This window comes from Magnolia sinica, chromosome 14 (genome assembly GCF_029962835.1).
Source record: "Magnolia sinica isolate HGM2019 chromosome 14, MsV1, whole genome shotgun sequence".
In the NCBI taxonomy this organism is placed as follows: domain Eukaryota; kingdom Viridiplantae; phylum Streptophyta; class Magnoliopsida; order Magnoliales; family Magnoliaceae; genus Magnolia; species Magnolia sinica.
This window is the reverse complement of record NC_080586.1, coordinates 15,503,462-15,524,353: the sequence shown is the minus strand read 5'-3', so window position 1 is coordinate 15,524,353 and position 20,892 is coordinate 15,503,462. Positions and strand designations below refer to the sequence as shown.

At 39.6% G+C, this 20,892-nt stretch overlaps 1 protein-coding gene across 4 annotated transcripts in view; it reads left to right on the top strand.

Moving 5' to 3' along the window:
* Positions 1-19,655, top strand: part of LOC131225130 (DExH-box ATP-dependent RNA helicase DExH8) — a 50,394-nt gene extending 30,739 nt beyond the window's left edge. For all 4 annotated transcript variants that reach the window (XM_058220570.1, XM_058220573.1, XM_058220572.1 and 1 more), the window contains 5 exons: positions 14,413-14,560; positions 14,648-14,907; positions 14,980-15,174; positions 15,492-16,013; positions 19,259-19,655. In XM_058220570.1, coding sequence (XP_058076553.1) covers positions 14,413-14,560; positions 14,648-14,907; positions 14,980-15,174; positions 15,492-16,013; positions 19,259-19,474 — 1,341 coding nt within the window. In that variant the 3' untranslated portion in view covers positions 19,475-19,655. The remainder of the gene's footprint in view (positions 1-14,412; positions 14,561-14,647; positions 14,908-14,979; positions 15,175-15,491; positions 16,014-19,258) is intronic.
* The last annotated feature ends 1,237 nt before the right edge of the window (positions 19,656-20,892 follow it).

Genomic DNA, 20,892 nt, shown 5'->3' with positions numbered 1-20,892 from the left:
CAATGTGGTCATCCACTGACAAAGCTCCCTGTTGAAGGCAGGGAGCTCTTGGAGAAGAGTATCCATGTAATCTGAAGGCAAATACTTTCCAACTTCTCTCTCATGGCAGCTTGCTTGGTGATGGTAGGATGACCCATGATGAGATTGTTGTCTTCAATGCTTCACCACTGGATTCTTGCTCTTTAGCTTGACCTTGATGAAGGCCACTTGCTGAATATCGTCCATGTCGTACCATGCAAAATAATCTTCAAGCATTGTAATTCAGTCGCCAAAAGCCTTTGCATCAAGACGACTCGTGAAGTTTGGAACTTCAACTCACACTTTCTTGGTGATATCATCTTTCTTGGGTGTCTCTATCGAGGCATCACAGGCTCTTTGCAAAGAGCCGTTGTAGGAAGTTATAAACAGACTCACGAGGACCTGTACCATTTTGATTCTTCGAATGTTCTAGTTGGAACCCTTGTTGTGGATTTGGATCATCATCAGGATCTCTAATGGGATCAGGTTGCTCTCCGTGCTGTTCTCTGCGTAGTTGGTCAACAACGGTTTCCAGGTTGGCTACCCTTGCGAATAATTGGTGATGCAATTGTTTCGCTATTGATTGGTAAGCCACCCTTGTTATATGTTACCATTACGGTAGACATCGTATCAGGGAGTGATGCCGGAAAGTAATGGACGGAATATATGGCGGTCTTTGGTTTAGAAAAGAAGAATGTTAATGGGTTGAGATTCTAGGCTTTAACGGATTGAAAGAAGGCTGGATTGGGATTGTTATTGGTTTGGGATTTTTGACTTTTAATAGGTTGTGATGGGGCTGGATTTGGAATGGAATATGGCTGATTTTTGGGGCTGGATTTGGACTGGAATATGGCCGATTTTTTGGGGCGTCTAATGGGCTGGAATGGGGCTGATTTTGGGGTTTTAATGGGCTGGAATGGGGTTGATTTTTGGGAGTTTTAATGGGCTGTAATATGGCTAGATTTGGACTAAAATAGGGCTGATTTTTTTTTTTTTGCTGTTACTGGGCTGGATTATGGAGGGTAGATGGTTGCCAAAATTTCAGCCATCCCTTTGTTAATTGGACATTTGGGTTTTGTAAAAGAAAAGAAAATTAAAAGGATGGGTACAACGAAGAAAATAAAGGAATTTTAGGATTAAAGAACTCGAAAACAAAATATCAAGATTGTTGTTGATTCAGGACTTCAACCCAGCCGTTGGGACCCACTCTGATACCAAACTGGCGCAGCTGGCTGATGGGAAGGATCTACCCAAGCGTAGGCACCTACAAGCTAAACACAAGAATGACACAAAAGTAGAAAGAGACGATTTAGAAATTTTCTTCAATTCAAAAGGTGCCTTCATTCTACTCATTTCAGGCCCTCACGCAAGTTTTGAGATGTACATATAAGGAAGACTCATAATGTAATTGACAAGAAATGACTTCTTTCAAACATTGAAAGGTAATAAAGAGATGTCTAAGGGATAAGAATGCAATGTAAGAAGATCTGACTAATTGATTGTTGCATAGCTAGCTAATTGATTTTGCTATAGTCGTCATCTGATGAAATATATGTCTTGAGGTATTTACACCAGGGAAACTCTGTAGCGAGATTTCAACCATCAAGTGTTGTGATGTCTTAGGTAGTCTGCGGGAAGATCCTATCCAGCTGTTGATCATAATCGGAGCTTTTTTCTCGGTCATTGAATACGCTATCAACCATTCCATTTTCAACACAAACAACTGAATGGTGAAGAATAAGATCATATTCATTCCATGTGGATGGTGCCCATTCACGGTAGTGTTTTGGCAAAAATTCCCTGACAACAAGGGACAAGTAAAATAAACTGTAATCATTGCAAATTTTCCATGTATTTCATGCACTTTCTATGTTTCCAAATAGGCCTTAAAGGTCTTGATTGACTTATTGTGATTTGGGATGTCTTTAATGTGGGCCTAAGATCCAGTAAAGATTGGAGCATTGCTGTGATTTTCTAATTTTCCAATTTTCCGTCAGAACACAACCTACATCTCGCAACTCTGCCATCATCTGTTCAATCTTCCTAACATGGTCCTTAATAGAGCATGCAATTGGCATTTTGTATACATCACATTCCATGTGCATTGTTCTGATCCTGGCATCCAATATTTAGTGTAAGACTTGATTGGGGTATCCTACGTTTTTTTTTTCCTCCGAAAGTTAACGGTGATTTTATTGAGTAGTCGCTGAAGGTCGGAAATAATACAATTGAAAGTAGCTGCAAACCAAAAATAGAAGAAAGGCTACAAATAATTGTGGGTTGGGCGCAAGAGGCCCAATCCACAGCTTGGCGTTTTATAAACCTAACAACCTTGATATATTTTGGAAAGTTCGGTTATTCCTTTCCAACCGTATGGTCTAAAGACCTACCATAAGGGTGCCACCAAATTGTAGTCTTTTCCTTCTCGAATCTCCCACTATGCAATGTCGGAAGGAGGCCTTTTATTGATCTTTGCATTGCCCAAGGAGTTTGAAAAAGTAGTAGGAAGGTGGTCTAGACTCTGTGGGCAGCAAGCAATGGATGAAGATGTGGTTGATCGTTTCCTTTTTGTTTATGCACCAGAAACAAATATTTGGGAGAACCATTGATTAATGTTGAAGATTGTCGATGGTGAAGATCCGATGCCTAATGGTTAGGATCGGACGTCCTGTCCACAAGCCAAATGAAGATTGCCACTTTTGGAGGGGTGTTGTAAGACCATGCAAATGGTGATGAAAAACTACTCTTTTCGCAAGGGGATTCGCGGATCATTTGGTAGAAGGAACAAACCATGAACAACCAAGATTTCGTTTTCAACCTACGACTACGAGGAAGTCCTACGTGGATGGGCAGATGCCCTCTTGGAGACCCAAAAGCTTGAGAAATTCTTTGGTCTCGTTGTCCAATAGGTTCCTTGTATAGGGGGGATACTAGATTACATCATCTTCCTTGAATGAGAAACAACATACAATTTGGATGTTGTCCAAGGATATCTAAGCGAACCTAGGAAACACGGATAGGAGGGGAGCATCACTGATCCACACATTCTCCCTAAAACGAACTCGCGAGCAGTCAGAGAGAGAGAGAGAGAGAGACGTGCCCGCGAGCAAATGCGGTTCAACCTTTGCAAGAACCTCTTAGGAATGCGAGGCCCCATAGAGGTTGGATTCTTTGATTCGTCAACCTCCATTTTGAGTTCCATATTTGCTGACGATTTCTCTCGACTAGTTGCCTTCCTTTGCACTGCGCTAGACCCACTTCCCTAGAAGAGCAATGTTCAGAACATAAATCCCGCATACTTGTACCTCTTTTGCAAGGGGTTTGCACACTTCTTTCCAACTTAGGAGATGGAATTTGTGCTTTCTTCAGCTCCTCACCAGAGGAAGTCTCGTCATAGCTTATCCAACCACTGAATGACCAACTTCAAGCATTCGAAGAGGGACATGAATTAGAGTAGGAGGTTCGAGAGGGTATCCTACATTTCCTAGGCAGGCTCATAAATTTTGTATGTGGGGATTGGTTATTTGTGCATGGAGTTAAGAAGGATTATTTCTAAGAATTTTGTTATTTTCTTCCATTTTTTAAATGTATTTTTTATGTGCAAGGTTTCAACCGGTGTTTTTGGTATCTTGCGATATTCATCTCAGCTGAGCGATACAACTTAGCTTTAATATCCATTTTTCATGGTATCGTGCAATATATTGCACGATATCGCGATATTGTGCGATATATCCACTCCCCCTTTATAAATTCTTAACGTATCGTGCGATATATTGATATTGAGTGCAATATCGAAAGGGATAAAAGAAAACCGTCGCCGTTTTGTCTGAAAAATCCTCAAAAATTCACAAAAAATGATATTTTTTTTCCAATAAAAAAAGAAAAGAAAAAATCTTTCTAATACATTGCAAGGTGATTTCAACCAGTCCACTATAGTTTGTTGGAAGAAAATCTTCGAAATTTCTCCAAAATCGCAACCAAAAGCTTCTCAGGGCCGGATTCTAAAAAGCATGTATTTTTTAGTTTTGATTATTATATTGTAAATTCTGTTAAATGGTAAGAAATCCATGATTCTTCATTTTTTGTATGAAAAATTATGGATTTTGAGCTTTAATTTTGAGATGTGGGGGAGATGGGCCGATGCGGAAAATTGGGGAAAATCAAAATTTCTCTAATCCTTTTCTAAAATTAGTTGCAATCTTAGTGTCCATACATGTAATCAAACATGTTTATAACCTGATATACACATTCTTGGCAATTTGGGAAATTTTTGGAAAAAAATATTTTTTTAATTAAAAATAATTAAAATAAATTTTTTTCTTTAAAATCCATAGGTATATTTCTAGTTTTCTACTTCGTTTGCTTTTTGAATGTAATGCTTATGTTTCTATACATGTCTTCTTACATTTATAAATTTTATAAATTAACTTTGAATATAGTTGCATTAGTTTTGTCAGACAGCATAGATTAGGGTCCTATACAACGGAAACCTATCATGTGCATTTGTTTTCGTTGTGATTTTTTTTTTTTTTTCATTTTAAGTGTGTATTTGTTTTTTTTTTTAACAATCCCTGAAGTTTTATTGAAAAATTCGATCGATTTTCCAATCTTTTCCCATGTTTCCCAACAACAACAATAAATTACACGATACGATCGATATATCTTGTGCAATAACTGATGTATCTGTATCCCAGGGGTGTGATACATTACACGATAACAATACAAAAAACATTGGTTTATGCTACTTATTGGAACATCGTTGTTTTCTATTTTCAATTTTCTTCTAAGGACTTTTAGTGTGTACACCACTTTTTCCTTGTTTAGTAAAATCTTAGCAGACCTGTGGCAATCATCAAAGTTCTCATCTCTCCTTTTAAGAGATTGACTACGACTGATTCAGATGCCATTGTTTGCCACTAAATAAGTGAGAGAGGGGCCTATATCAGTCATTCGGAAAACACATTTGAGATAATGTTTTCAGTACTGACAATATCTGTGGATATGTCCCACTATATATCTTATATGCCCACCTGTGAGATATTAAACCTATAGGTAGTGCGGTTTATCCCATCTGTTTGATCTAGTCAGCATTTTCGATTTTTGATCCTTGTTTTGCTATAAATCTTGTTAAATCAATGTCAAATAGATATAAATCCATGGTTCTTCATGTTTTGCATGAAAAATCATGGATTTGGAGCTTCAATTTCAAGATTTGGGGAAGATGGGCTGAGTTGTGAAAAATTAGAAAAAAAAGGAAGAAAATTTCCAATATCTCACAAATTGGTTGAGATCTCTGTGTCCAAATTCAAAATTAGACCTGTATGTAACCCTAATCTAGTGATTCTTGGTAATTTGGGGATTTTTGAAAAAAATATTTTTCAATTAAAAATGTTAATTTTTTCTTCAAAATTCCATTTCTATCAGCGGTCAATTGGCCCCCATTTTAGAGTAGTCAAGAGTGTTTGATGAAATCATCATCGCATACGGTCTAATTTTGGGATTTGAGGGAAGATGGCCAATTTCCAAAAAATTTGAAAATTTCCCAAATTTTCTCAAATAAGAGAGGATGAGTACCATCGTTATGTTCGATAGTATCTTGATTGATATCATTAGACTATGACCTGCACTTAGTATTGTTGGTTTATGGAGTAAAAGTACTATGCCCAGTCCCATCGAGATAGAGATGATAATTTTGGGCTCTTTAAGTGTTTAAATTATCAGCAATATTATCGAATTATCACCGATAATTTCGGTATCGATGGAGTTGCGACACCGAAACTCCCTTTTTTCGTTTCTCTTCCTAATATCGCCGATTTTTCGGCGATTTTATCGATTTTTTGTGAAAAGTCGAGTTGTCAGCGAGAAATCGGTGACAAATAATCCATTTTCAACGATAAAAGGACCAATAACATCGGAGCGTTGCGTAAATATGCAAAATATCCCAAAAAATGGGGAAACTTGCGGGTTTCCGTACCTGTAGAAGATGAGGGCCAATCGTAGAAGAGGATCGGTGAATGGAAATTGCGGTGGGCCAATTGATTGATCAGTGTGCCATATGTGCCATCTAATCTCCACTTTTCACTTTTTTTTTTTTTTGAATACGTCAAAATTTTCAAACCTAAAGATGATTTCAGCGAAGAATTTGTTGAAGATTAGGGATTTGGAGAGATTTTGTTTTGAAAATTTAGGGTTTTGAGGGTTCCCTTCCGAAACCCTCTTCCATTTCGAAAACGGCCTCACGATGGCTGGGTTTTTACGGATGCAGATTTCCTGTGAAAGCCTTTCTCGAAATGGGATTGCGTACTGAGTTACTCGGTACACTTTTATCGTACTGAGCAAACTCAGTTGGGCTTACTATGAATATATGTGGGTTATCCACGCCGTCCATCCATTATTAAAGATCATTTTAGTGGTTGATTCCAAAATATAAGAACGCCCAGAGCTCAAGTGGATCACACCAAAGGAAACAGTGGGAATAATGACTTCCACCATTGAAACCTTGCTAGGGCCGAAAGTGATGTTTATTTGTCATCTAACCTGTTCATAAGATCACAAAGACACGTATGAAGGGAAAACACAAATATCAGCTTGATCCAAAACTTCTGTGGGCCCCAAGAAATTTTCAATGGTAGAATTTCAATTCACATTGTTTCTTGTGGTGAGGTCCACCTGAGATTTGGGTATATTTCATTTTTGGGATCCAGCCATCAAATTATCTATTAAAATGGATGGACAGAGTAGATAAAATATGTAAATCGCAGTGGACCCCACAGAGTTTACTCAGTACGCTTACCGTACCGAGTTACTCAGTACGCAATCCTCTTCCCCCTTTCACAAGAAGTTCCTGCGCAAGGATTATGTGTGGGGCCCACTTCGATGTTTATGAGAAATCCAACCCCTCTATCTGTTTTTGAAGATCATTTTATGACGTGAGACCAAAAATGAGGAGGATCCAAAACTCAAGTGGGCCACATGAGAGGAAACAGTGGATATTTGGTGACCACCATTGAAACATTTATATGGCTATAAAAGTTTTGTAACGGTCTAATTTTTTTAGTGTTTTTACTTTATCTGAGTGAAAATGATCTTATAAATGGTTTAGATGGCGTATCAACAACAAGGTGGAGCCTAGGAAGGTTTCAACGGTAGACATTCCTTTCCCCACTGTTTCATCTCCTATGGCCCACTTGAGTTTTGGATCCTCCTAATTTTTGGTAGCATGTGTTAAAATGGGGTCAAAAAATGGATGGACGGGTTTGATTTCCAACAACCATCTCAGTGGGCCCCACCCAGAATCCTTGCGCAGGAACTTCCTGCGGAAGGGTTTCGCAGGAAACCCGCGTCCAGTTTTTACGGGGAAATTAGACTGCGTACTGAGTAACTTAGTACGCTCCTTTGGTATTGAGTAAAGTCTGTTAGGCCCACCGTGAATGTGTCTGGTCTATCCACGCCGTCCATCCGTTTTTCCATCATATTTTAGGGGTCGAGAACAAAATTTAAGCATACCCAAAGATCAAGTGGACCATACCATTGGAAACAGTTGGAATAATAACTTCCACCGTTGAAACATTTCTTAGGACCACAGTGATGTTTATTTCTCATCCAACCTGTTCATAGGATCACACAAACATGGATGAAGGGAAAACACAAATACAAGCTTGATCAAAAACTTTTGTGGCTCCCAAGAAATTTTCAATGGTAGATGTTCCATTCACACTGTTTCCCATTGTGTGTTCCACTTGTTTGTATCCGTGGATTGATGGGTTGATGTTTTATGGGGCCATCATAACGATAAATATTTTATCAATGTCGTCTATTTATTTTGATAGATAATTTTAAGACATGAGTCCAAAATGAGACAGATTTGCATGTCAGGTGGACCACACTAAGGGAAACAGTGGTGATTAAATGCCCACCATTAAAAACAGTGGTATGGCCCACCACCAGATTTTTGGATCTACCTAACTTTTAGAACATTGTCCTATTGTGGCCTTTCAAAACAGATGGTAGGAGTGGATTTGTGATGTACATCTCTATCATGCAAAAACCACACTAATTGGATAATCCAATCCATCCTTGATTTGGCATCTTTGAGTTCATTCACTTTTATATGTCTTAATTATTGTATGCCAGCTGCATTTGTAATATATAAACTCATTTTGGTTGCTATTAAAGTGATTTTTTATGGCGTCGCATTCTTTTTGGGTCCCATTAAATGAAAACTTATTATGTAAGGTATTCTTTTTGCAATTTTTTCATTCCCGAATATGTAAATATGTGTATTCATGCATGTCCTGAAGTTTCATTGAAAAATTCCACCATTTTCTTCATGTTTCCCCCTTTTTTCTTGCATTTCCAGTTATCGGCGATATTATCGGCGATAGCGATATTATATCTTTATCTCTGTCCAGCGAAACTTGTAGCAATACCGACAACTCTAACACTGACGTGTATGAGGGTTGATCTATTGATTTGTTAAGTCCTTGTCAATTTTCGGAAAACAAAAATCATTTTTAATTAAAATTAACAAAAAATAATTAAAATATTATTTTTTTTCAAAAATTTCCTTCAACTAGTTTTCAATTGAGGCCAATTTCGAATTATTTAGGAGTGTTTGATGAAATGATGATCATGTACATTCTAAATGTTATGCATTCAATTTGAATATAGTTAAATTAGTTCAGTCAGACAACGCATAGCTTTAGACCCTATACAAAGGAAACCTATTATGTGCACTTCTTTTTTGAGATGGTATAATTTAGAAGTGTGTATTAAGGTCTTTTTAACAATCCCTGAATTTTATTCAAAAATTCAACCATTTTCCCAATGTTTCCCAAAAAGTTTGATGAGTTACCTGATACTAACAATATATCTCGTACGATAACTGATACATATCTATATCCCAAGGATGCGATACGTAACGCGATACCGATATTTCGAACATTGTCCTTCCATGGCAATAGTCAGGTGACACCCACAATAAATTATTAAAATTATAGGCCATATCCAACTACTCGTGTAGCGCATAATAAATTTATGAGTTTTATGACGTGTAAGTGTGATGTTGCTGTGGGCTAGTGTCATAGTGGAACACACATATCACAATGATTATAAATGCATTGCCTATTGCATATTCCCCTTGTGGTGTTACTTGTGCGGGGTATTAAAAAACCATTATACCATTTTCTCTTGTCGGAATCACATTGATCACCTCTCTGATATCACTGTTAGGCGTATGTAAATACCGTGGCACATTATGTTTGGGTTAATATTAAGGATTGAGTGACATGATTACACAATTGAATGGGCGGCTCTCTTAAGTCAACCACACAATGGGAATGCAAGCCTATTAACTTGCCTAATCTGACGATGATGATGGTATGTTGATATACGTGCAACCTCGATCAAGCACGATAATAGGCCCACCTATTCATTCTGTTATCTCTTCTCCTCATTGTTGTGTGCACACACCGCACACACACAGTAGGAGAGGTGGTGGAGGACTAGCAACCCTCTGTTGCCATGTGTGGGGCCACTAGGGGTTGCCCCTCCCAACACGTCTAAGAAAATAGCGATCTCATAATTTTGGAAAACTACTTTTAATAGCTTTTTCTTTATGGAAGAAATCAACATCAACTTTTTTTTTTTGAGTAAAACCTTGGTCATACCACCCCCCCGGCATCGGATCTCAGATTCTCTATTGCACTCCCTAAAGAGGGTTCTTTTCACCTTTTCCTCACGGTACTTGTATGCTATCGGTCATTGAGGAATACTTAGGCGTCAGAGGGTGGTCCCCCTTTCTTGCATAAAAGTGATCAGAATTCTAACACGCCGCGTTTTACTGGGAAGGATCGAACCATGGGAACGAATCTACAGGGCTATCACCTTCTTTGGCCAGATCGTCCAACCTTTTCACAATTACAGTTCATTGCGTGCTACTCTGGCTCGCTTTGCGAAGCTCCGCTCGCTGCTTTGAAGCCAGCAAGCTGAAAAAAGTATGAGCGCCAACGCGCGCAACGGCTTTGAAGCAGCCGTTGCTTGCTGGTTGAAAAACCGTTGCGCGCTAGCGCGTTGTAGTTTTGAAGCTGAAAAAGTCTCGCACGCGCAACGGCTTAACATCGACTTTGCCCCCTTAAGGTCAGAGTCCTTAGTTCGCATCGCTGGCTAGCGCACCGTCACTAGTCAGCCGTAGCTTGCTTCCTCAAACAAGGGAATCATCATCATCATCTAAGCCTTAGCCCAACTAATTGGGTCTATTCTACCATGCCACTTATCAGGACCAGTGTTCGAGTTGTCGGTATCGCTACAAGTTTCGCTGGCTAGAGATAAAGATATGATATCGTTATCGCCGATAATATCGCTGATAACCGGAAATGCAGGGAAAAGGGGGGAAACTTGGGGAAAATGATGGAATTTTTTAGTGAAACTTCAAGACATGGCTAAATACACACATTTACATATTTAGGAATAAAAAATTGCGAAAAGAATACATTACATAATAAGTTTTCATTTAATGGGACCCAAAAAGCATGCGATGCCATAAAAAATCACTTTAATAGCAACAAAAATGAGTTTATATATTACAAATGCAGCTGGCATACATTAATTAAGACACGTAAAAGTAAATGAACTCAAAAGAAAAAAACAAATATATGATTGATCCAGAACTTTCGTGGCCCATTAATTGTCAATCACCACTTTTTCCTTTGGTATGGTCCACTTGATAATTGGATGTACTTATTTTTTGGATAATAAGCTAAAATGATTTGGTATCTACACCGTTAACTCATTTTGACAAATCATTTTATGGTATGGGCCAAAAAATGAAATGAATCCAAATCTTAGGTGGACCACACCACATGAAAAAGTGATCATTGAATGACAACCATTTAAAAAATTACAGGGGCTACATAAGTTTTGGAGCAAGCAAATATTTATGTTTTCCCTTCATCCAGGTCTATTAGACCTTATAACAAATTGGATGGAAAATAAACATCATGATGGGCACCAGGAAAGCTTCAACGGTGGATATCATTCTCACCACAACTTCCTGTGGTGTGGACCACTTGAGCCTCATATCTGGCTACATTTTGGGCTCATTCCCTAGAATAACATATCAAAATGGATGGACGGTGTAGATAAAACAAATATATCATGTTGGGCCTTACAGAGCCCTGACAGACCATCCATCTCTAGGCTCCTGATCCGCGCCAACGCAGATTTTCCCAGCAGCAGAGTTACCTGAGAACTTTCTGAGAACTCATCAAATGTGATGTGAGTCCAAAATCTAAACGGTCTAAGTGATGCAACACTCCATGAAACTTCTATGGCTCAACTTTTGCTTTCATCTAAGACTTCAGTGGGCCATTATAAAAGAAAACAATTTTCTCCCTTGATTTGCATCATTCTTTGTTATGGCCCACCAGAGTTTTAGATCAGGGTAAAATTTGGTTCCTGGAAGTTTCATGGGATGCCACATCACATGAATAGTTCAGATTGCAGGCCCACTACACGTGTGAAAAGATGCATACGTGCCTCTTGTAGCCGTGCCCGATGAAAAAGGACGCGGAGTAGCTATATGACAGGTTGAGTAGCGAGACTCGCTACTAAAGTGATGTCACCAAGTTATGTGGATCCTATCATGATGTATGTGTTGTATCCACATATGGAGAGAACATTTTAAGGCATGATCAAAAGAATTAGGCCGATCCAAAACTATAATGGACCCCACCACGAAAAACAGTGGCGTGAGTTACACCCACCATCGAAACCTTCCTAAGGTCCACCGTAATGTTTATTTGAGATCTAATCTGTTCATAAGTTAACACAAACATTAAATAGGGTAAAACACAAATATCAGCTTCATTGAAAACTTTTATGGCCATTAGAAATTTTTAATGGTGAGCATCACTCTCTCCACTTTTTCTGTGGTGGGGTCCACTAGAGATTTGGATCCGAATCATTCTTTGGCTCATGACCTAAAATGGTCTCTCAAAATGGATGGACGGTGTGGATACAAAACATATATCATGGTGGGAACCACAGAACTTGGTGACGTCACTTCAGTAGCGAGTTCGCTACTCAACCCGTTAGTAGCACATCCGCGCCCGATAAAAAAGGGCTTCGAACCCATTTTCCATCCGAGAGACCTTGAAACCCTGGATTCTTCCCCAAATCTCTGGATTTCTCTGGATTTTTTAATTTTTTTTCTCATTTTCTTCCTAAATCAATTCCGTTAACAATCTAATAGAAGAAATAAGAAAAGGGAATCGAGATTTTCTTTACGGTAACCTACGAATGGCGACCTTCGATTCAAATGGCCCACCAAATACAGCTTCCAATCAGGGTAATCTATTCTATAGGTGCGAAAATCCACCGTATTGAAAGTTTCCCTCTCTCTCTCTCTCCAATTTTTTCGGAATATTTCTTCCGACGTGTTTCGTATCGTTGGACTGCGATACTGACATTATTGGCCAATATATCGGCCGATATTGCGAACACTGAGTGATAACTGAACTTTTCGCAAAAAATCGATAAAATCGCCGAAAAATCGGCAATATTAGGAAGAGAAACGAAAAAAGGGAGTTTCGGTGTTGCAACTCTAGCGATACCGAAATTATCGGCGATAATTCAATAATATCGCCGATAATTTAAACACTGATCAGGACCATATCCTCAATTAATCCATAGGTTCTCAACTCTTTTCTTACTACCTCCATTGACATCCTTTTGGGCCTTCCCCTTGCTCTTTGAGAGCTTAACTTGAACCAACTCACTCCTAAGCCCTAATCGATGCAACTTTTGATCTCAGTTGCACATGACTAAATCATCTAAGTCTACTTCCCCTCATCTCTCTCTCTCTCTCTCTCTCTCTCTCTCTCTCTCTCTCTCTCTCTCTCTCTTTAACGTATTGGTGCTACTCCTAAGTTCCCTTGAATGCTTTCATTTTTAATTCTATCCTTCCTCTTCTTGCCACTCTTCCAACTCAACACTGTTATTCTAACTATGCTTATCCTATGCACATGTTGTTCCTTGACTACCAATATTTTGTCCAATAAAGCATGGCTGGTCTCGTAGCTATCCTATAAAATCTTTGCTTCAGTTTGATTGGTATGCAACAATCACATAAAACTCTAGAGGCACATATCTACTTTATCCACCCAGCTATTCCATGAGCAACATCTTTCTCAATCTCTCCGCTCTCATGAATTATAGACTCAAGATCACAAAAAAATGGTCACTTAGTGGTACTTCTTGGTCCATAGGTTCTCAACTCTTTTCTTACTACCTCCATTGACATCCTTTTGGGCCTTCCCCTTGCTCTTTGAGAGCTTAACTTGAACCAACTCACTCCTAAGCCCTAATCGATGCAACTTTAGATCTCAGTTGCACATGACTAAACCATCTAAGTCTACTTCCCCTCATCTCTTTCTCTCTCTCTCTCTCTCTCTCTCTCTCTCTCTCTCTCTCTTTAACGTATTGGTGCTACTCCTAAGTTCCCTTGAATGCTTTCATTTTTAATTCTATCCTTCCTCTACTTGCCACTCTTCCAACTCAACATTGTTATTCTAACTATGCTTATCCTATGCACATGTTGTTCCTTGACTACCAATATTTTGTCCAATAAAGCATGGCTGGTCTCGTAGCTATCCTATAAAATCTTTGCTTCAGTTTGCTTGGTATGCAACAATCACATAAAGCTCTAGAGGCACATATCTACTTTATCCACCCAGCTATTCTATGAGCAACATCTTTCTCAATCTCTCCGCTCTCATGAATTATAGACTCAAGATCACAAAAAAATGGTCACTTAGTGGTACTTCTTGGTCAACAATCTCAACTAATTCACCTTCCACAATCCAGCAACGCCCCCCCCCCCTACCTCATCCAAAACCAATGCAAAAAGATGCAAGCTCAATGCCAAATCTAGGTGTAAGTCTACAGTAATTGAAAAGTCACTTGTCTCTCTACTAGTGAGATTCCTTACCAGTTCCTCGTATCCACTTTTCCATGAGTTCTTATCATTCACAATCTGGCCTGTATGCCTTAAGGTAATTCTTATCTCTAATTATAAGATTTGTTTTTAAAACTGAAAAACACTAGTTGCATTTCTAACCAAAGAGGCAAAGCAGAAGAAAAAAAAAGTTCTTGTCTTCAAAGAATCTGGGTTCTTTTCCATGAGTTCTCATCATTCCCAATCTGGCCTGTATGCCTTAAGGTCATTCGTATCGCTAATTATAAGATTTGTTTTTAAAACTGAAAAACACTAGTTGCATTTCTAACCAAAAAGGCAAAGCAGAAGAAAAAAAAAGTTCTCGTCTTCAAAGAATCTGGGTACTGAAATATGCATTCTTCTGTGGATAGAATTTGAAACTTTACGTTTTATCTTTGAAGGATAAGCATCGTCTGGAACAGCTTAAACAACTAGTCGAGGTTCATGAGCCAAAATCTACTACTCAATCAGTGATGTTGAAGATTGAACAGGAGTGGTGCCATTTTCACAATCTTGTGCAGACATCACTACATCGTGTCTCTGAAATATGTATGGATTCCTCAGCATTGATCAATACAAAATATCATAAATGCACTTTCATCAGCGATATCTTATTGTTTTGCCTTTGCAATGCAGATGAAGATGTACTCAATGCAATGCACCGTTTTCGGCCTAAATTTCTGGCCATGGCAAATGGACTACCCTCTTACTACGATCCTTATGAATTTAAGCACACATGTCTCCTTCATTCTCAGCCAAGTGATGTGGATGCCCTTGCCAACGATGATACTGGCCTTTCTCCGGCTGTAACAAGTTGTGTTGCTTTACCATTCGTGGCTCCCAAGCAATTCCAAGCTGATGCTGTGGCTGAAAACCTGGCCGCAGTTATCAAAGAGGTATTATTTCTTGTGCACATCTGGGGATTATTTTCGTTATTACTGATGTTTCCTTTTCCTGATTTTTAACAGATACGGGTCCAATTCACAGAAGACACTTCTCTGAATCAAAATCAAAGTTCAAGTGGGCTACTTTCTCATGTCACAGATGAAACTTCTCTATGTAGATTCTTCATGAATGGCTTGTGCAACAAGGGTAGCCAGTGTGTCTTTTCTCATTCCTTGCAAGCAAAAAGACCCATATGCAAGTTTTTCCTTTCGTTTGAGGTCAGTCATTTGCCGGGGGATTCATTTCATCATAATTTATCTTCTTTAAAGCATGTCTCTACTGATTTGAATGGTTGATGGACATCATCCCAAACTATTTCTTAGAAGACCTCCTTTCTTCTCTGCAGTAGTGGAAATGCCATTGATTCAAAACACTGTACTCTTGTTAAAGAATGATTGACCGAAACAAGGAAATTCACTCGTAAAATGGTTAAATGGGGTTTGGTTGGACAAGACTCCTTTATACAGAATCCTGTGGTCCTTTTCCATTGAACAATTCATATTTTCTCTAACCTCTGATCTATGTGAATGAGCAGGGTTGTCGTAATGGAGATTCTTGTTTCTTTTCACATGACTGTGGTACAACTGCACCGATCCATGACAGCCCAAGCTATTGTTTGCCTGAAGATGAAGTTGCTGAGGCCGCTCTGCTTCTAGACTTGTTGCCTACAACTGGAGATGGCTGCATTCTTGTAATAGATGATACCAATCTGCATTTTTCATCTAATCTCTCCCACCATTGTAATCCAACGAGTATAGTTGCCACTACGTCTAAGCCATATTCCTCATCTGATGCCTCAGCTATGGGTCTTACAGTACTATCGTGTGATCCACTTCACTCAATCATTACAAATGAAGGAGAAATCACCATCCCCTGGAGAGAAGTGCTGTGTGCTCTCTGGTTCGCACAGTTCACAGTCGATGATGAAGACTTCGATGTACAGCGCCGCCTGGTTCAGAAGTTTTTTGAGTTTCTTGCAATCAGGATTTTGGCAGACACTTTGTATGATGTACAGGTGATCATTACCATGAACAACAGCAGATTTGCGCAGCTACAGGTATGGGTGGTAGTTAATATAGCTAGTTGCATTTTATATTCTACTGTATCAAGCAATCTGACGCTCATTGTAGCTGTGTCAATAAAATCCAATATGAAGCAATTTCATTCAAGGCAACAATGTTAAGGGTTCTGACGGGGTATGGTACCACCAAACCACAGCATGGTATATGGGGATAGGTTTCCACTGCCGAGTGCATCTTAAACGATGATCTGAACTGTTCATGTTCTGAACTCTATGCTACCCGGGCCATCACAAGAAGCATTTATTGAACTGGTGATTGTGTATGAAGATGAATATTAAATGGCTCGTATTCAAAACTAAGATTTCAAAGGTCAGGATCATTAAGCATGATTCTAAGACCATAACTTCTATATGGTAGTAGTGAGAAAATGAACGGTTCAGATCACTCTGAGGATGCAACCTGGGGGTGGAACCTGGCCACTGTATGGTGATGTGGTACGGTGTCACCCTATCCTATCAAAACCCTAATGTTAATTAGGATGCTGTTAGCTTTATGGTGCTGTCAATGCTCACGAGAATTATTTTTTGATTGCCTAAATCTCTTGCTTCAGATAGGGGAAAAAGTTTGGAGATTTAGGAGTTTAAATATTTCTGTTATTGATCACTGATTGTTTACACTTATCATTGTTTAAGATATCTAGCATCAGTTAATAATGTGATTGCTGATTCATACCTGAGGCAGTGGACATTGACTGACAAAGACCCGAGTTGGTTCAGTTTGATCCATATAGTTCTTTTAATTGTACACCAGGAAATCTTTGTTGAGTGTATGGACCTCTGTGTACCGTGATTAGGATTGTTGATGAGTTGGGCCACCATTTTAATGGGCCATATGCCAAAAAGCAAGGTCATCAGCTGTGACAGCCATCCGATCAAAATCAATAACCTGAAAAAGGGATTTTTTAATCTAAAAATAAGCGAAGGTCTACATTCATCAGTCGAGACTAACAGCAATTTGAGATGGCCTTTCCCTAGTGGCAGTGGCCTCAACTGTGCAATTTGAATAAGACTCTCAATTGGCCTGGCTGTGGGCCTAGCAGATGCAAAAATTTGAAAGGAGGCCCAGCCTGATGACCTGGCCTGAACAGTTCAAAATTCAGGCACAAGACAAACCTAGGCCCGGCTGATTGACAATCCTTATTTTGAGGTCAGGGCTTCCAACTTCACTTTTCTATCTAGACAAAAACCTTGTGACAATAGGACTAAGAGTTGTCCCATAAACTATAATTTTGCCCTATCAGCTGTCAATGTGGTGATCAACTGGATCAATGCCTGGATCTCAATACATGCATGCTGTTGGGAGAAAGATCCCTTCTCGACCATACCCAGCAATATCGATCAAAAGAAAAAGAGAAAAGATGCAAACCACAACACAGATTCGTGTGGTTCCCTTTTGGCATGACCACGGATTCACACCGATCCACTATGCTCAAAGTTAAAAACGAAGTAGCAGCTCTTAAGTCTTAATACAATGACCTCTCTTTCTCGCGACAGAATATATATTACCCCAAGACGAACTAGGGTTTACATAAAACACCGTGCAGTTATGAAATTGCCGTGACAGTGCAGTCTGGATAAACAATACATCTCTAATGATTAGGCTCCACAGATCCTATCACATGCCATGTGTAGGGTGGTGATCACGTTGCAGGAATTCTATAAAGCATGTGTCATAATAACATTGCTCTAAATGGATAGCTGTATCTACATCGTTTTCTGTTATGTATTTGTTATATTAGTTGCCTCATGTGATTATTTACTTGTGTTATCACCTAAGTTTTGAAGGGTTGTGTAATAATAGACCGTGCAATTGTTATGCAGTCTATATATAAAGATGCAATGATCACTAACCTACATCTGTCCATATATGCATGTATATATTTATGGACACAGACAAGTACATAAACTTCCAATTTCTTTCCTTTCCCAATAGACGATCTTTGCCATCCATGACAGATACAGATGGTTTGTGAAGTTGTGTACATACATGTCCCGTGTCTTGTGGCGGTTGCAATTGTTGTTGACAAAAGCTATGTAAGCTATGGCAACTATAATGTTGATGCTAAAGCCGATAATTTCCTTGCCAATACTAGAAAACATTCATCCCCAAACCATGCCTACATGTTTCATTGCACATGGCTTTCCTTATGCATACATCTGAAACTCAATTTCCTAACTCTAGGAATAACTTTTTTATTCAACAGCCATAGTACGGCGTGAACATTTTGGAACAAAAAATAATGGTCTTTTTTTTTCCCTCTTTCTATGGATTTTTTATTTTATTTTATGTAAAATTCCTCAGGAGTTTTGATTTAACTACCCAATACCTCTGCTCTGCTGAAGTCCCAAAATGTGCTTCTTTGCTGTTGAAATGACTGAATTGTCCCTTTTTATTTTTTACCCACAAAATGGAGTTGAGCATTATGGGGCACGCATGGTGTGTGCATGCGTGCGCACGTGTATGATATTTAAACTGTATGATAGGTGCCTCCCACTATGATGATCAGATGTACCAAATATCAGGCCAATCCAATCGTCAAATGGGCCACATGTGAATTTGGAGGTTTTATGGTGTGACCCACCTGATGATCAGCCTGATTTTTGTTCATCTAATCATCATTGCGGCGGGCACCCATTGAAAGGGTTGGATGCCATACACACCAACATGCGCCCCACAATGCTCGACTCTAGTGGACAAGGATAATATTGTTGTTTCACTGCCTCAGAATGCATAGAACTGGGGAGAGTTACAACCAACTAAGGACTTGATACATGAAGCCCACCCCAACACACCCAACCTAGCCTTCCTATACACATGGGATACATTGTGGAAGCATCGTTGTTCCTTTCACCCCTCAAAGCCCAAAGACCTGCAAGCACCTCCTCTCTGCCATGCTAGGAAGAGACTTTCAACGAATTCCAATATCATCCACTCCATTCTAAAGCTTTCTAAGAACCTCATCCACACTTCTCTAGGAAAGGACCATGCACAAAAAAATGGTCGACCAATTCCACATCCTGCATACACATGACACATATATTGGGAATGATCATCTTCCTCTTATGAAGATCATGATGCAGGTATTGGGAACGATCATCATATCCCTAATTGCTATTTATTTGATCTCATGACTGATTATGAATAATCAGTCAAGTTGTTGATATGGATAATTTCCGACTATCATATTCGAGGGCTGATCAATTATGATTTGCTATTTCAGGTGGAGAGATTGGGAAGGGAATGCTTCTTCTTCCTTTCAGAGTCATTCCCATTCGACGAATCAACCTTTGGGGAGTTCTCTGACAGAAACAGCACGAAGAGGCCACTGACAGTGTCGAGGCCCGTTTCTTATGTTTTCAATATGCAGCCGCCGACCGACCTGCAGTTTGGGGATTACTCATCTGCACTCAACAAGTGTCTATACAATAACCAGTGAGTACATCTACATCAATTTTCACATCTGTGCGTAGGAAGTATAGTGGGTTATGGAATCGATGTTTACGACACTGACATAAACTAGCCCGTAGACGGCCAATTATATAGAGGTTGATGTGAATATGGAATGCAGGTCATGGAAGTAACTACCGGGAGCTTTTTATGTCAGCTCCCTTCATCTATAGGTTGTTGCATGTGATAATAAAGGGGTATAGAAAACCTGCTAGTAATAGAGTTGTTAACGGATAGGGTTCGGATCGGGTCCTATAGTACTGTACCTTGGCTAATTGGGTTCAGGTCTAATTCTTGAGGACTCAGGCCCAGATCTGTTTGGAATTGGGTGCCCATTTGGATCTCTAGGTTTTGAGTAGGGTATGGAACAAGTGAAAACATTTACATGGTTCAGCCCACCCGATGGATGAAGTGGATCTCACACACTCATACCACTTCGACACATTAACCTTGGCTAATTGGGTTCAGGTCTAATTCTTGAGGACTCGGGCCCAGATCTGATTGGAATTGGGTGCCCATTTGGATCTCTAGGTTTTGAGTTGGGTATGGAACAAGTGAAAACATTTACATGGTTCAGCCCACCGGATGGATGAAGTAGATCTCACACACTCATACCACTTCGACACATTAACGGTGGGTAATTGGGGTATTTCATGCTTGTGGCATAGGGAACCTGATTTGTTGCTAGAATCATCAATATATGTTAGATACATAATTATACTATTGAAACTAAGTGAACGTGACCCACATCCCACCTGACCCGACTTTAACTGGGTCTGTGATGTGGACCTGACCCATACCCAACTAGACCTAATTTTCAATTGGGTCCAAAAGGTGAGACCCAAACCTGATCTGATATCTTAACGGCTCAAAAAAGTTGTGATAGACCCATTAAAATCGGGTCAGGTACATAGGGATACCAAGGGCTCCCGATACCCGTTACAGCCCTGGTTAGAAATATAAAACAAGGTCTCCTGGGCTAGGGGATGATCGTTCATCTTGGTTTTCATGTGACAGTGATGCTTCGGCTGTGCATGTGTGGGAATCTGGACTGTCCGAACTGTGGGCCATATCATGGATAGAGCGTAGCCCAAAGGTCACATCTAATTGGCAGCCATCAAAAGGCAGTTAAAAAATCGTTATTGTTGATGGTCCAAATTCAACAGACGGAATCAGATACGCTTAAGATTACCCCATGAGTGTGATTTCAAACTCATGTTCCGTCTGCAATGGGGATAACGATTTGGACAGCTGGGTTTCTCTTACATAAAGAGCTATACATGCCCAATCGTGCTTGGCACAGCTCGGCTCGGCCAGCAGCTAACCCCAGCTCGAACTTTTCTCAGCTTGGTCCTCGAGCTTGACTGGCCAGCTCGGCTTAGTTCAGTCAGCAGCACAGGCCAGTTC